The 14,743-nt window shown below is 32.4% G+C and overlaps 1 protein-coding gene across 3 annotated transcripts in view; it reads right to left on the bottom strand.

Moving 5' to 3' along the window:
* TRAPPC10 (trafficking protein particle complex subunit 10) overlaps positions 1–14,743 on the bottom strand; it is a 96,176-nt gene that overhangs the window by 48,637 nt on the left and 32,796 nt on the right. For all 3 annotated transcript variants that reach the window (XM_051984878.1, XM_051984876.1, XM_051984877.1), the window contains exons 5-7: positions 10,130–10,325; positions 1,302–1,413; positions 4–251 (exon numbers count right to left, since the gene is read on the bottom strand). In XM_051984878.1, coding sequence (XP_051840838.1) covers positions 4–251; positions 1,302–1,413; positions 10,130–10,325 — 556 coding nt within the window. The remainder of the gene's footprint in view (positions 1–3; positions 252–1,301; positions 1,414–10,129; positions 10,326–14,743) is intronic.

Below are 14,743 nucleotides of genomic sequence, written 5' to 3'. Positions count from 1 at the left end.
TACTTCTAGTAGCTTGAGCTCCTGCACACAATTGTGTAGAAGTTCCAAAGCTCGCTGAGATACCTCCCATGGTCTTTGCAAAAAGATGAGCAATGTGCATTGTCGAGAAAAAAGGTAACTTCGAAGGTCTAATAGCGTAGCTTCTTGACTCTGTATCAGCTCCCGCTTTTCCATATCTATTGGCTTTCGGAGAATCAATCCATTCCAACTCTTCACAGACTGGCAGAAAAAAGTCAGCCAGTTTGCACCATCTAAATAAACATAAGGAACCAACTATGAGTTAGTCTGTCTTACTGAGATGGCAAAGACAGCAGAGTAGGAGAAAGTAAAATGGCAACTATCCCCCATAACTACTCTAACAACAAAGAATAGCAAAACTATTGGGAACAAGAAATCTGAGAAAAGACAAGTCATTTTCTAAATCAGATCAACATAAGAAAAGAGACAGATCTATAAGAACTGGGAACAGAGTCTAGCCAGGAAAATGAGGGTTAGGGCCTTCTAATCAGGGGACTCAACTGGGGCCTTTAGTTATGTATGAGGGCAAGATTCAGCAGGGACTGGGCTGACACTGTGCAGAGAACAAGAACAACTGCTAAATGGGAGCTTTGTTTTTCTGATACCAGAACTATACTGCAGACTCAGGGTGGAGTTGGGAGGATTATGCCTAGAAACAAAAACTTGCAGACACACAGTAAGTAGATAGAACAAGCACTAGTTGTGTGGCTCTGATACTTGGGCCATGCTGGGAATCAGCTTCCAGACTAATCTGAGGTCTACAGTGGAGTAATTAGGACATAAAGTTCAGACTTGAGGGAACATGAAGTGTCATCACTTAAGACCTATAGAAAGTCTTCAAATTAGTTCAAAAAAGCTGAGGCCAGATAAATAGAGTTCCTACCAGAGCAAATACCAACGGATCTTGCAAAGCTCAAACCAAGAAGGTAATAATCAGACTTCAGTCAAGAATAAACTGTTTTGGGGGCACTAAACTGTTGCAGGACCCTGGCTTGAGCCACCACTGAGATGATAAATACAAAATGTGATCAAACAAGGTCAAGCCAGACATTCTCTCTAGGACAGAACTTGGTATAAATACAGCATAATTCAAGAAACGGAAAGAATCATTTAAACAAGCTCTATCTTATTTTACAAATACACAGACACAGACTTTTACTCATAACTATGGCTCTTATGATTTATAATAAAAGAAAATGAAAATGAATCTGCCAAATGTACTTGCATAATTGTTGCATTTTTTTAACCTTGGTTTTGCCAGTTAATTGTTATTCACTACTTACCACCTGCACCGAAGTTGACAACATATTGAGAGAATAGGGCATCCAATTCATCATACTGTACCAAGGCATCTTCAAATTGCTGTAGCATCTCAAAGACAAAGGCAAGTTCTTCCTATTTTTAAAGGTAAAAAGAAAAAAAAAAGTACAACATACACTCAGAGCTATTTTTATGTATTATACATAAAATTACTTTTGACAAAAACAATCACTCAGAGAAAAATTGTCTGTTTGTCTATGGCAAAGATCTTCACTATCCAGGTATCACCACAAACTTATGGCCACTAGGAAGGATAAATATTTCCCATATAATAAATGAAAGATCCCGTAAGATTCTTTCTAATCATCCCTTCATACCCTAAAATCCATGTGGAAGCTTCTTCTGGTTCGCTGACCACTCTATTCCACTGTCAAGCAACAAAGTCTAAAGTCAGAAGAGAAATGGCTAAATTAAGATAATTTTTTTATGTGAAATGTTTTCAAAGTTTTAAAAGGAACTATATTATACCAATCAAATTACTAAGGAGTAATTTTGTAGAGCTAAAAAAAAATAATAGAATTATTCTCAAGGATAAAAGGTCAAGCATGTCAAGGGAAAAAAGGTGAGAAGAAAGGGGATCTGGCAGTACCAGATCTCAAACTCTACTACAGCCATCGAACTATCTGATACTTGTTTAAAAATAGATAAGTATGAATACAGAAAAGTATGGTATTTTGTTAAATGAAGAAAATATATATACATAAAAGACAAAAACAATAAAAATGGAATGAACAACCACATATACAGACACACAAAAGAAGACAAATGAATTGTGCAAAATTACAAAAATAACATGACTCCAAAGAAAAGATATAAGAAATTATCTAGTATAATTCCTTTCTGGAGACAAGAGGTATGGAATACTGTATACATATATTTTTAGTTTATTTCAATGTATTAATCAGTTGTATCAGTGCTTTTTCTCTTCCTGCTTTTCTTGAAAAAAAATTTTGTTGTTGTTGCAGGAAATAGCTCTCTGGAAGAGAGGATGAAGGATAATGGGAGGCACTTTGAATATGCAACAAAATTTTTTTTTTGGGTAAATAAAAAGCTTTAATAAAAAAAAAAGAAACAATTGCTAAATTCTCTTCTGTCTTGTGTACACTATCTGAGTCTCAGAAAAGAACTGAGATTGGGATTTGGTATATAATTCAGAAGCAATATAAAAGATATGAAAGCCTGTGGAATGCTTGTGTGTTTCTTTGTTTTTTCTGTCTATCCAAAGAGTACATCTTTTGCTTGATTCATCCTCCACTACAAACAAACAAATTACTGAAAAAATAGGGGTTAGTAGCTTCTGTGTTTTTCTCCATTTAGTTATAGTTTCTTTTTTTATAGCTTTTTGCTTACAAGTTATATGCATAGGTAATTTTACAGCATTGACAATTGCCAAACCTTTTGTTCCAATTTTCCCCCTCCTTCCCCTCATCCCCTCCTCCCAGATGGCAGGTTGACTAATACATGTTAAATATGTTAAAAGTAATATATGTCCAAACAGTTATTTTGCTGTACAAAAAGAATAGGAGTTTGAAATAGTGTACTATTGGCCTGTGAAGGAAATAAAAAATACAGGCAGAGAAAAGTATAGGGATTGGGAATTCTATGTAATGGTTCATATTCATAGTCATCTCCCAGAGTTCTTTCTCTGGGTGTAGCTGGTTCATTTCATTACTACTCTACTGGAACTGATTTGGTTCATCTCACTGTTGAAGAGGGTCACGTACGTCAGAATTGATTATCATACAGTATCGTTGTTGAAGTATATAATGATCTCCTGGTCCTGCTCATTTCACTCAGCATCAACTCATGGAAGTCTCTCCTGGCCTTACTGAAATCATCCTGCTGGTCATTTCTTACTGAACAATAATGTTCCATAATATTTATATACTACAATTTATTCAGCCATTCACCAATTGATGGGCATCCACTCAGTTTCCAGTTTCTTGCCACTACAAAGAGACCTGCCACAAACATTCATGCACATACAGATCCCTTTCCCTTTAAGATTTCTTTGAGATATAAGCCCAGTAGAAACATTGCGGGATCAAAGGGTATGCACAGTTTGATAACTTTTTGAGCATAGTTCCAAATTGCTCTCCAGAATGGCTGAATGTATTCACAATTCCATCAACAATGTATTAGTGTCCCTGTTTTCCCATATCCCCTCCAATATTCTGCAATATCTTTCCCTGTCATTCTAGCCAATCTGACAGGTGTGTAGTGGTATCTCAGAGTTGTCTTAATTTGCATTTCTCTGATTAATAATGACTTGGAGTATCTTTTCATATGGCTAGAAACAGTTTCAATTTCTTTGTCTGAGAACTGTCTGTTCATATCTTTTGACCATTCATCAATTGGAGAATGGCTTGATTTCTTATAAATTAGAGTCAATTCTCCATATATTTTGGAAATGAGGCCTTTATCAGAACCTTTAACTGTAAAAATGTTTTCCCAGTTTACTGCTTCCCTTCTAATCTTGTCTGCAATAGTTTTGTTTGTACAAAAACTTTTCAATTTGATATAATCAAAATTTTCTACTTTGTGATCAATAATGATCTCTAGTTCTTCTTTGGTCATAAAGTCCTTCCTCTTCCACAGGTCTGAGAGGTAAACTATCCTATGCTCTTCCAATTTATTTATAATCTCATTCTTTTTGCCTAGATCATGAACTCATTTTGACCTTATCTTGATGTACGGTGTAAGTGTGGGTCAATGCCTAGTTTCTGCCATACTAATTTCCAATTTTCCTAGCAATTTTTGTCAAATAGTGAGTTCTTATCCCCAAAACTGGAATTTTGGGGCAACAAAATACTTCCAATAAAATGTATTTTATTTTATTTTTTTTAAAAGAGGAAAAACAGATGTAAACCACACTAGATTAAAGAAGAATGAATAGTAAACTCAATAGAATAGAGAAATAAACTAAAAAATAAACAGCAAGCTGCGCGGATAGGAACAAATATGGGAAAAAAAAATGAGCAAATGATACATGTGCATTGTTACATGTTCTCCATTTCATTCTTTTTTTTTTTTTTAAATAGCTTTTTATTTACAAGTTATATGTATAGGTAATTTTATAGCATTGACAATTGCCAAACCTTTTGTTCCAATTTTCCCTCTCCTTCCCCCCACCCTATCCCCTAGATGGCAAGGTGACCAGTAGATGTTAAATATATTATAGTATAAATTAGATACACAATAAAGAATTGGACTCTGAAATATTATACAATTAGCTTGTGAAGGAAATCCAAAATGTAGGCAGGCAAAAATATAAGGATTGGGAATTCAATGTAATGGTTCTTAGTCATCTCCCAGAGTTCTTTCACTGGGTGTAGCTGGTTCAGTTCATTACTGCTCTATTGGAACTGATTTGGTTCATCTCATTGCTGAAGATGGCAAGTCCATCAGAATTGATCATCATATAATACTGTTGTTAAAGTTTATAACGATCTCCTGGCCCTGCTCGTTTTATTCAGCATCAGTTTGTGTAAGTCTCTCCAGGCCTTTCTGAAATCGGTCATTTCTTACCAAACAATAATATTACATAACATTCATATACCACAATTTATTCAGCCATTCTCCAAATGATAGGCATCCACTCAATTTCCAGTTTCTGGCCACTACAAAGAGACCTGCCACAAACATTCTTGCACATACAGGTCTCTTTCCCTTCTTTATGATCTCTTTGGGGTATAAGCCCATAGAAACACTGCTGGGCCAAAGGGTATGCACAGTTGGGTAACTTTTTGAGCATAGTTCCAAATTGCTCTCCAGAATGGCTGGATGTGTTCACAATTCCACCAATAATGTATCAGTGTCCCAGTTTTCCCACATCAGCTCCAACATTCCGCATTATCTTTCCCGGTCATTCTAGTCAATCTGACAGGTGTATAGTGGTATCTCAGAGTTGTCTTAATTTGCATTTCTTTAAATAATAATGACTTGGAGCATCTTTTCATATGGCTAGAAACAGTTTCAATTTATTTGTCTGAGAATTGTCTGTTCACATCCTTTGACCATTTATCAATTGGAGAATGACTTGATTTCTTATAAATTAGAGTCAATTCTCTATATATTTTGGAAATGAGCCTTTATCAGAACCCTTGACTGTAAAAATGTTTTCCCAGTTTATTACTTCCCTTCTAATCTTCTCTGCATTAGTTTTGTTTTTACAAAAACTTTTCAATTTGATATAATTAAAATTTTCTATTTTGTGATCAGTAATGATCTCTAGTTCTTCTTTGGTCATAAATTCCTTCCTCCTCCACAGGTCTGAGAGATAATCTATCCTGTGTTCCTCTAATTTATTTATTATCTCATTCTTTATGCCTAGGTTATGAACTCAATTTGACCTTATCTTGATGTATGGTGTAAGTGTGAGTCAATGCCTAGTTTCTGCCATACTAATTTCCTATTTTCCTAGCAATTTTTGTCAAATAATGAGTTCTTATCCCCAAAACTAGGATCTTTGGGCAACAAAATATTTCAATAAAATGTATTTTATTTTATTTTTTTAAAAGAGGAAAAACAGATGTAGACCACACTAGATTAAAGAAGAATGAATAGTAAACTCGATAGCATAGAGAACTAATCTTAAAAAAAAAAAAAAAAAAACCAGCAAACTGCAGGGACAGGAAAAAATATGGAAAAAACCAAACGAGAGAGTGATACATGTGCATTGTTACATGTTCGCCATTTCATTCTTAAGTCTAGGCAATCAACAAAACAATAAATTGAGTCCCAATCTGTAGCATTTGCTAACTTGCAAAGGTTTATTTTAATATCTGAAAATTTGAGCGAGTTCTAGAAAGACAATTTGGGCTAGCATCTCTCTAAAGTGTGCCCCCACCCACCCAAAATCCTCTGAATAGATTTAGAAAATGCATTAGGTCAAATTATGATGCAGAAATCCCAAGAAAAAGTCAAAATCTTTCTTTTTTTAAAATTTATGTCAACATAGGGAGACAGAGTGGTCTGTACATTCTGTGGGCAGTATCTGGCCAGAAGCACACAATGTAAATTCAAGTACAGATGGATCCTGCATACTATGGCAAGTTCCAGACCTATTCCAAGTCATATTGACTTTATGCAAAATACCAGGAACAAATAAAGCAAGAGTTTTGTAAAAAAGAGTTTTAAAAGAAGTGTAAAGATAATCAATTTGGTGAAAGAGGTTCAAAATGTTGCTCTAGAAACAAATTACCTGAAAATTAGAATGAACCAAAAAAAGAACAATGACAACATGAAACAAGAAGAAAAATAAGGCAATGCCAACACATTGAAAGAGACAAAAAACCCCCCAAATATAAGAAAATGTAAGATTATTTTATAGCAAAAATAACTGACTAAAAACAGAATGAGAAAAAAAAATTAAAAATCACTCGATTATTTAAAATTACAACCAAAAGAATCTATAAATCATATTTCAATAACCTTAAAAAAGAAAAGTTCCCTGATTTCTTAGAACCAAAGCATCTTAAATACCATATACTACAAGAAGTTTTAAATGGATATCAGATTGAAATCAATCAGTCAAAACACTGTGGATTAGGCACTATTTGCTGAGAACATAAAGAGAAAGCCAAAAATGGTTCCTGTGTCAAATAGAAGAAAACAGCAGTGTGTGTATGTGCCAAGTTGTTTTTCAGTCTTGTCTGACTATGGTACCATTTGGAATTTTTTTGGCAAAGATATTAGAATGGTTTTGCTAATTCCGTCTTTACCTAATTATTTTCAGATAAGGAAATTGATGCAAATAGCATTAAATAACTTGCCCAGGGTCACATGACTAGTTTCTGAAGCCAGATTTGAATGCAGGAAGAGAAGTTTACTTGATTCCAGGCTGGGCACTTTAACCACTGTGCCACCTGTTGTTCAAGCATACAGACACATAGAAGACACATACATATAGTTAAAGTAACCATAAAGAGTTTTATAGTTTTCATATATTTAAAAAATATCACATAAGAATATGAAAAAATGTTAGTATTTTTAACAATCTTGACAAGAATTCTTAATCAAGAAAAGATAGGTCAAAAAAAGATAAAATAAGTACATAAGATTTCATGAAATTGAAGAATTGGGGAAAAAAAACATAAACAATTCAAGTAGGATAATGGAATTTTTAAAAATAAAAACTATCTATGATAAAGGTTACATATGGGATATGTAGGTATTAAACAGTCATATTTAAGACAAAGAGACATCCCCCAAAAGATGAGTTATCAGTTATTGGAAGACAAACCATTAACAGTCTTTTGAAAGAATATGTAAATACAAACAATATTATGTTTATCTCCAATCAAATAAATCTGAAAAGATGGAAAATAGTATGTGTCAGAAAAAGACAGGCACATTGAAATAATATTGTTAGAAATATACAGTGATCCAACTGTTTCAGAAAGTAACTTGTAATTATGCTTTAAAATGACAAAAATGATCCAGAGCTTTCACTGCTAGGACTATCCTCCAAGAAAATCAATGACACATCTCAGGTATGATAAGTGTTCATAGGGGCACTTTTTATGTAAATAAAGTAGGCACCCATCACTGAGGAATGGTTAAACAAATGGGGATACTATGACATGAGAAATGATAAATGTAAAGAATTAAAAGAAAGAGAAAGGCATTAGAAATAATGGGGGGGGGGGGAGGAAAGAAGTAAGCAAAACTAAAAAACAATGCACGTAAGACTTACAACATAAATGGAAAAAAATAATATAAGTGACATGTAATTATCAATCATGGCCCCTGAAAAAAGAAACAAAATGTGACATGATCATGTTATCTGAACATTAGGAGTGTGTAATAATTTTTAATTTTTTTACAAACCAGAGTTTAGTAGTAATTTTTCTTATAATTGATGTCCGATAGGGCATAATTACCATGAGATCAATAAAGAGTATCTTTAAAATAACTAAATTCAATCCTGATTTTATTTGACTATTTAAAAAAATTTTAATCCTGAATACTCAGTAAGGGAACTGAGGGAGAGGCAGTCATGAATGAAGGATAATATGAAAACAAAAGGCATCAATTAATCTAAAAATGTGAATTCCACTAGCAAATTTAATTCACCTTTAAAGAGTAAGAAGAAACTCAACCTACATGAGCTTCAATACACTGGGGCAATAAAACTTAAGAGCTGTAGGGGACCTCTATCTCAGGTCACCTAATTCAAATTTCATTTTACAAAAGATAAACACTGAGGTAAGCTCAAGAGAGTTTATGTGACTTATTTTTGTGCCTGTGAAAGGTTACAAATAAAATAAATGTTAGAGTTGGAATTCAAATCTTATGCGGGCTCTTTCCAAAATACCACATTACTACTTACTATTAAGATATTCTAATTCTTTTAAAATATGTCATATCAACTATGGTGCCACTAAAATGTGAATTTTCCATTTCCAATAATTAACCATATGTTCCTATGTTGTGACTAATGGAAGTGGAGCCAAGTTCATGCAAAATAATTCCAACTAATAAATTTGTCTTTTTAATCAAGAAATTATGGTGAGAACATAGACAATTTTTCTCTTCACAAGTGAAAGCAAAAAGCTTATCATTCTTTTAAAATAATCCTAAATTTCTTCTAGATCTAAACTGTAGAACCCAATAGAGCAGGACCTAGCCTTTCAAACTATACTCTAGCACATATTGACTTCCTATCCCCTTTATTAAATCAGTTTATGTAACCAAAACATTTTGCTTAGAGGAAAAGGACAACTGAAGTTAGCAAAAATACAATGAACTGTGTGTCACTCCTTTCCAAGATTCACATGATTTAAACCCAAAACAATTAACACTAAATTTAATGAGTACTAATGGTAGAAAAAATAATAGCCATAATAGTGAATGATAATTGCAGCAAGCATTTGTATAGCACTTGCATTTGAATCACAAGAGAACTATATACGAATAATTAATGGAAATGGAAAGTTGGTTTTATTTCAGGCTCATTCTGATAGGAAACTATAATTTCTTAATCTACTGTCTACATTTTAGTGATACCATGGTTGATGAAACATATTTTAAAAAAATTCAATATTATTTTATTTTCCCAATCACATGTAAAGATAGTTTTTAAACATTCATTTTTTTAAAAATAACTTTTTATTGATAGAGCTCATGCCAGGGTAATTTTTACAACATTATCCCTTGCATTCACTTGTGTTCCGATTTTTCCCCTCCCTCCCTCCACCCCCTCCCCCAGATGGCAAGCAATCCTTTACATTAAACATTCATTTTTGTAACATTTTGAGTTTTAAATTTTTTTTCTTCCTTTTTCCCTTTCCTCCTCCTCCAAGACTTGAAGCAATCTGATATTAAGTTATACAAGTATGATCATCTTAAACATATTTCTGTTATGACATTTTAAAAGAACTGGAATGTCTTAATAGTGGATAATTGTGTAGTACTTTGAAAAGAATATGCAGAAAAGTTGAGTCAGATGACCTGGATTTCCATAATGTATATAATTAGTAAAAGGCCCCTGAGAATCAAATAAGACACACCAAAACACCAATATAACTGATTTCATAGTTGTTTCACAGTAAAATTAGGATGCAAGCAGTAGAGCAAAAAAGGAACTAAGGATACAGCTACCTAAAAAACTGTCTCTGATCTTGCTTTACAAAAATAAGAGAAATGAGTAGGTCTACTATTCTTGCTACTCTTAGTACTAATCTCTGGTTTAAAAAAAAAAAAGAAAAAAAACTAATAAAAGTAATACTTTTAAGGGGAATCAAACGACAACAACAACAAAAAGTTCATTCAGTGTTTGATCAAGTACCTGAACCATGAAATATTCACAAAAGCTCCATCCTGGTTCAGTCCTCTTCTCTCTCAAGGTTCTCATATCATCTTCAAACTTGCCTAAGTTTTTGGTAAAAGACATAAGAAGCAAAGTCCTGAGTTTGGTCAGGAAGGCATTCCAGGATTCCTGAGTACGAGAAGAATCCTTCAAAGGGTCACAGAGAACCACACACCTACAAAGATAAGAAGAGATCATTTTATACAAAGAATAACAAAGTTTAAGAATCGTTACCCCCTTAGATTCAGTAGAATTTACCACAAATTCTGTAGAATGTTATGGAATATTATTGTTCTGTAAGAAATGACCAGCAGGATGATTTCAGAAAGGCCTGAGTATCAATACAAAAAGGCATGTATTCATACTAAGTGAAATGAGCAGAATCAGGAGATCATCATATATCATACATCATCAACAACAATACTATATGAGGACCAATCTGATGGAAGTGAGAGGATCCAAATCAGTTCCAACTGATCAGTGATGAACAGAACCAGCTAGACCTAGCGAAAGAACACTGGGAAATGAGTGAGGACCACAACATAACATTTACATTCTTTCTGTTACGTTTGCTTGCATGTTTGTTTTTCTTCCCAGGTTATTTTTACCTTCTTTCTATATCCGATTTTTCTTGTGTAGCAAGACAACTTTATAAATATGTATACGTATATTGTATTTAACACATACTTTAACATATTTAACATGTATGGAACTACCTGCCATCTAGGGAAGGTATTGGAGGGAAGGAGGGGAAAAGTGGAAACAGAAGTTTTTGCAAGGGTCAATGTTGAAAAATTATCCATGCATATGTTTTGTTAATAAAAAATAAATAAATAAAAAGAATTTACCACAATTTCTGGACAATTTAAATTTTTTTACTATTATACATAAGACAAATTTTGATATTTAATGCTTACAATTTTAAATAAAAATTAGAATTTTCTTAAATTAATATAAATTCATAAACAACAACACAAAAAGGATAAAGTCTAAACTGTGTCTATGTTATATGCAACTATTTCTAAATCACTGGTGACAAACCCCAAACAAAGAGCCCAATGGAAGGGTTGAAATGGATACTGACTTGAAAAACCTTAAATTAACATTATATTAAAAGAAATTATTTTCTGAAACAATTTTGAGATTTAAAATAGTATATATTTTTTAAAAGTTAATTTTAGAAATTTTGAATTCTGAATTCTCTTCAGCTCTCATTTTCCCCACTCACTGAGAGGGCAAACAATGTGATATTGATTTCACATGTGAAATCATGCAAAATATGTTTCCATATTAGCAATGTTGCAAAAAAAAAAAAAAAAAAAAAGAACAATAAAGTGAAAAAGATTACGCTTCAATCTATACTCAGACTTCATCAGTTTTCTCTGAAATGGCTAGCAATTTTTCATTATGAGTCCTTTAGAACTGTCTTGTTCATTGTACCAATCAGAGTAGCTAAGTCGTTCACAAATGATCATCAATACAATATTGCTCTTGCTGAGTACAACGTTTGCATCAGTTTGTATACGTAATTCCAGGTTTTTCTGATATCAACCTGTTCATCATTTCTTATAGTACTACAGTATTTCATTACAATCACATACCACAACTTACTCAGCCACTGCCCAATTGATGGGCATCTTTCCAATTTCTAATTCTTTTTCTCTCAAAAAGAGCTACTATAATTTTGTACATAAAGATTCTTTTCCTTTTTCCTTGATCTCTACTAGCAATGGTACTGATGAGAAAGAGTATTCACAATTTATAACTCTGTGAGCATAGTTCCAAATTGTTTTTCAAAACAGTTGGACTAGTTTACAATTCCACTAATAGTGAATTAGCGTCCTCATTCTTTCATATCCTCGCCAACATTTGTCATTTTCCTTTTATCAGCCTATCTGATAAGTTTGAACTGCAAACTCAGTTTGCATTTTTCTAATTATTAGTGACTTAGAGTATTTTTTTCAATAAGCCTAGAGAGTTTGATTTCTTCCCCTGAAAGCAACCTGACTACTTTGTAATGTAATTTAAAATCTGGTACTGTGAGATTCCTTTGATTCATACTTTTTTCCCCCATTGATTTCCTTGATATTCTTGACTTTTTTTCTTCCAAAAGAAATTTTTTATTTTTTCTAGTTCTATAAATGGAGGATTCTTGTGGCACAGAAATAAGTAAATTAATTGTCATTTTTATTATACTGACTTGGCCTACCCATAAACAATTAATATTTCTCCAATTGTTTAAATATTTTTAATTACGTGAAAGTGTTTTACAACTGTGTTCATATAGTTCCTCACTTTATATTAGCAGGTATGCGCCCAAATATTTCATATTATCTGCAGTTATTTTAAATGGACTTTTTCTTCATATTTTTTTTCTGTTGGACTTTAATGGTAATATATATAGAAATGCTGATGATTTATGCAGATTTAGTTTTTGTCCTAGAATTCCGCTAAAGTTGTTAATTATGGCAATTAGATTTTCAGTTGATTATCTAGGATTCTCAAAGTATACCATCATAACATTTATAAAAAGTGATCCTTTTTTTTCATATTTCCTACTCCATTTCCTCCCCTTGTCTTATTACTATAGCTAGCATTTGTAGTATAATATTGAGGAATAGTGATGATAATGAACATCCTCGTTTCACCCTTGATCTTAGTGAAAAAGCTTCTGGCTTTCCCTACTATAGTTAATACTTGCTGATGGTTTTAGATAGATACTGATAATCATTTTAAAGAAAGCTACATTAATTCTTATTCTTTCTAGTTGTTTAAAACAAAAACAAAAACCAGGAATGAGTTTTGTATTTTTCAAAAGGTTTTACTGTACCTATTGAGATAATCATTATGGTTTTTATTGTTTTTGTTTTTGATATGTTCAATTATGCTGATAGTTTTCCTAAATGAACTACTCCTGCATTCTTTGTATAACTCCTACCTGCTCATGTTATAGGATGCTTATAATACATTGCTGTAATATCCTTGCTAGTATTCTATTCATAATTTTTCTATCAATAATCATTAAGAAATTTGGTGGGATTCTTTCTTTTAGTATTTTTTCAAACAATTTATATCCCAGCTTTATCCGATATGGAATTCCATAACTGAATATAGCAAAATTATGATTTATTATCAGCAAATGTCTGATTTAATTATCTATTTTATATATCTACATAAAACCAGGGTCACATAAAAATTTCTTAGTGAAGAGTCTATTGACTATTGAAATTAGTTTTTATTTAAATGTTTGGTAGAATTAATTTCTAAATCAATCTGGTCCTAGTGATTGTTTTTAGTGAGCTCATTTATAGCCTGTTCAATTTCTTTTTTCTAAGACAGAGAAGCATTCTACTTTTTCTCCAAATTTAGACAATTTATATTTTTGCAACTATTTCATCCATTTCACTTACATCCTCAGATTTATTGGTATATAATTAGGCAAAATAAGTCCTAATGATTGCTTTTATTTCCTCTTCATTTGTGGTATTCATCTTTTGTCATTTTTGATTGTGGTGATTTTTTTTTTTTAACCTTTCCTTCTTCCTTTCCCTTTTCTCCCTCTCCCTCTCTTTTTCATTGATATAAGCATTTAGAAATAAATTACCTAAGTACTGCTTTGGCTGCATCCCTCAAATTCTGGTATATTGTCTCACTGTTATCATTATCTTTAATAAAATTATTGGATATTTCTATGATTTGTTCTTTGACCCACTCACTTTTTAGATTTAGATTATTCAGATTTCAATTACTAGGCTTCTAAGTCCCTTTACTGATTGTAATTTTTATTACATCACAGTCCAAAAGTCCAAAAAGATTGTTTGTAAGATTTTATGCCCTAATATAGTTAATTTTTGTGAAGGTGACATGTGCAGTTGAGAAAAAAAGTAGGTCTCTTTTTATTCACTTTCAATTTTCTCCAAAGGTCTATTATAGCTAATTTTTCTAAAATTTTATTCATCTCCTTAACTTTTACAATTACATTTTTAATATGGTTTAGACAACACTCAGAAGTTTTGCAAACCATTTCCCATAGAACGGCGTTTCAAACCATTGTCTTCAGTGGTCTCATTTTTTCTTCTTCTTCCAGTTCATTCTAAAAAGACCAAATTAGTCTTACAACAGCTTTGGTCATCAATCAAGACACATATAAGAACCAGTCTATATGTTAGGTATTAAAGATACAAAAATGAATATTAAAATCATTCTTGCTTTCAAAGCTTATATATTTCTATTGGAAAAAACAGAATATTAATATGCATGCTTATATATATGTATGCATGTAAGTTTATATGTATGCATGAACATACGTCATAGCAATGTTATGTGATTATACAACATAAACACAGGTACTTTGAGCCAGGAAATCACTAACAGTTATGTGGAGATCAGGAAAACTTCATGAAGGCAATGGCATGTTACCTGAATCTTGAAAAATGAATGAAGTGAATCTGTATTAGGCATTGTAATTGATGAAAATAGAGAGTAACTGCATTCTAAGTCTGGGGAACAGCCAATGAAAAGGCAATGTGATAGTATATGGTATGCATAAATAACAGCAACAAAGCCTATAGCTAGATCACAGAATTCATAGAG

Source organism: Antechinus flavipes, chromosome 3 (assembly GCF_016432865.1).
Source record: "Antechinus flavipes isolate AdamAnt ecotype Samford, QLD, Australia chromosome 3, AdamAnt_v2, whole genome shotgun sequence".
NCBI lineage: Eukaryota > Metazoa > Chordata > Mammalia > Dasyuromorphia > Dasyuridae > Antechinus > Antechinus flavipes.
The sequence above is the reverse complement of the archived record's forward strand: the minus strand, read 5'-3'. Positions and strand labels throughout refer to the sequence as shown.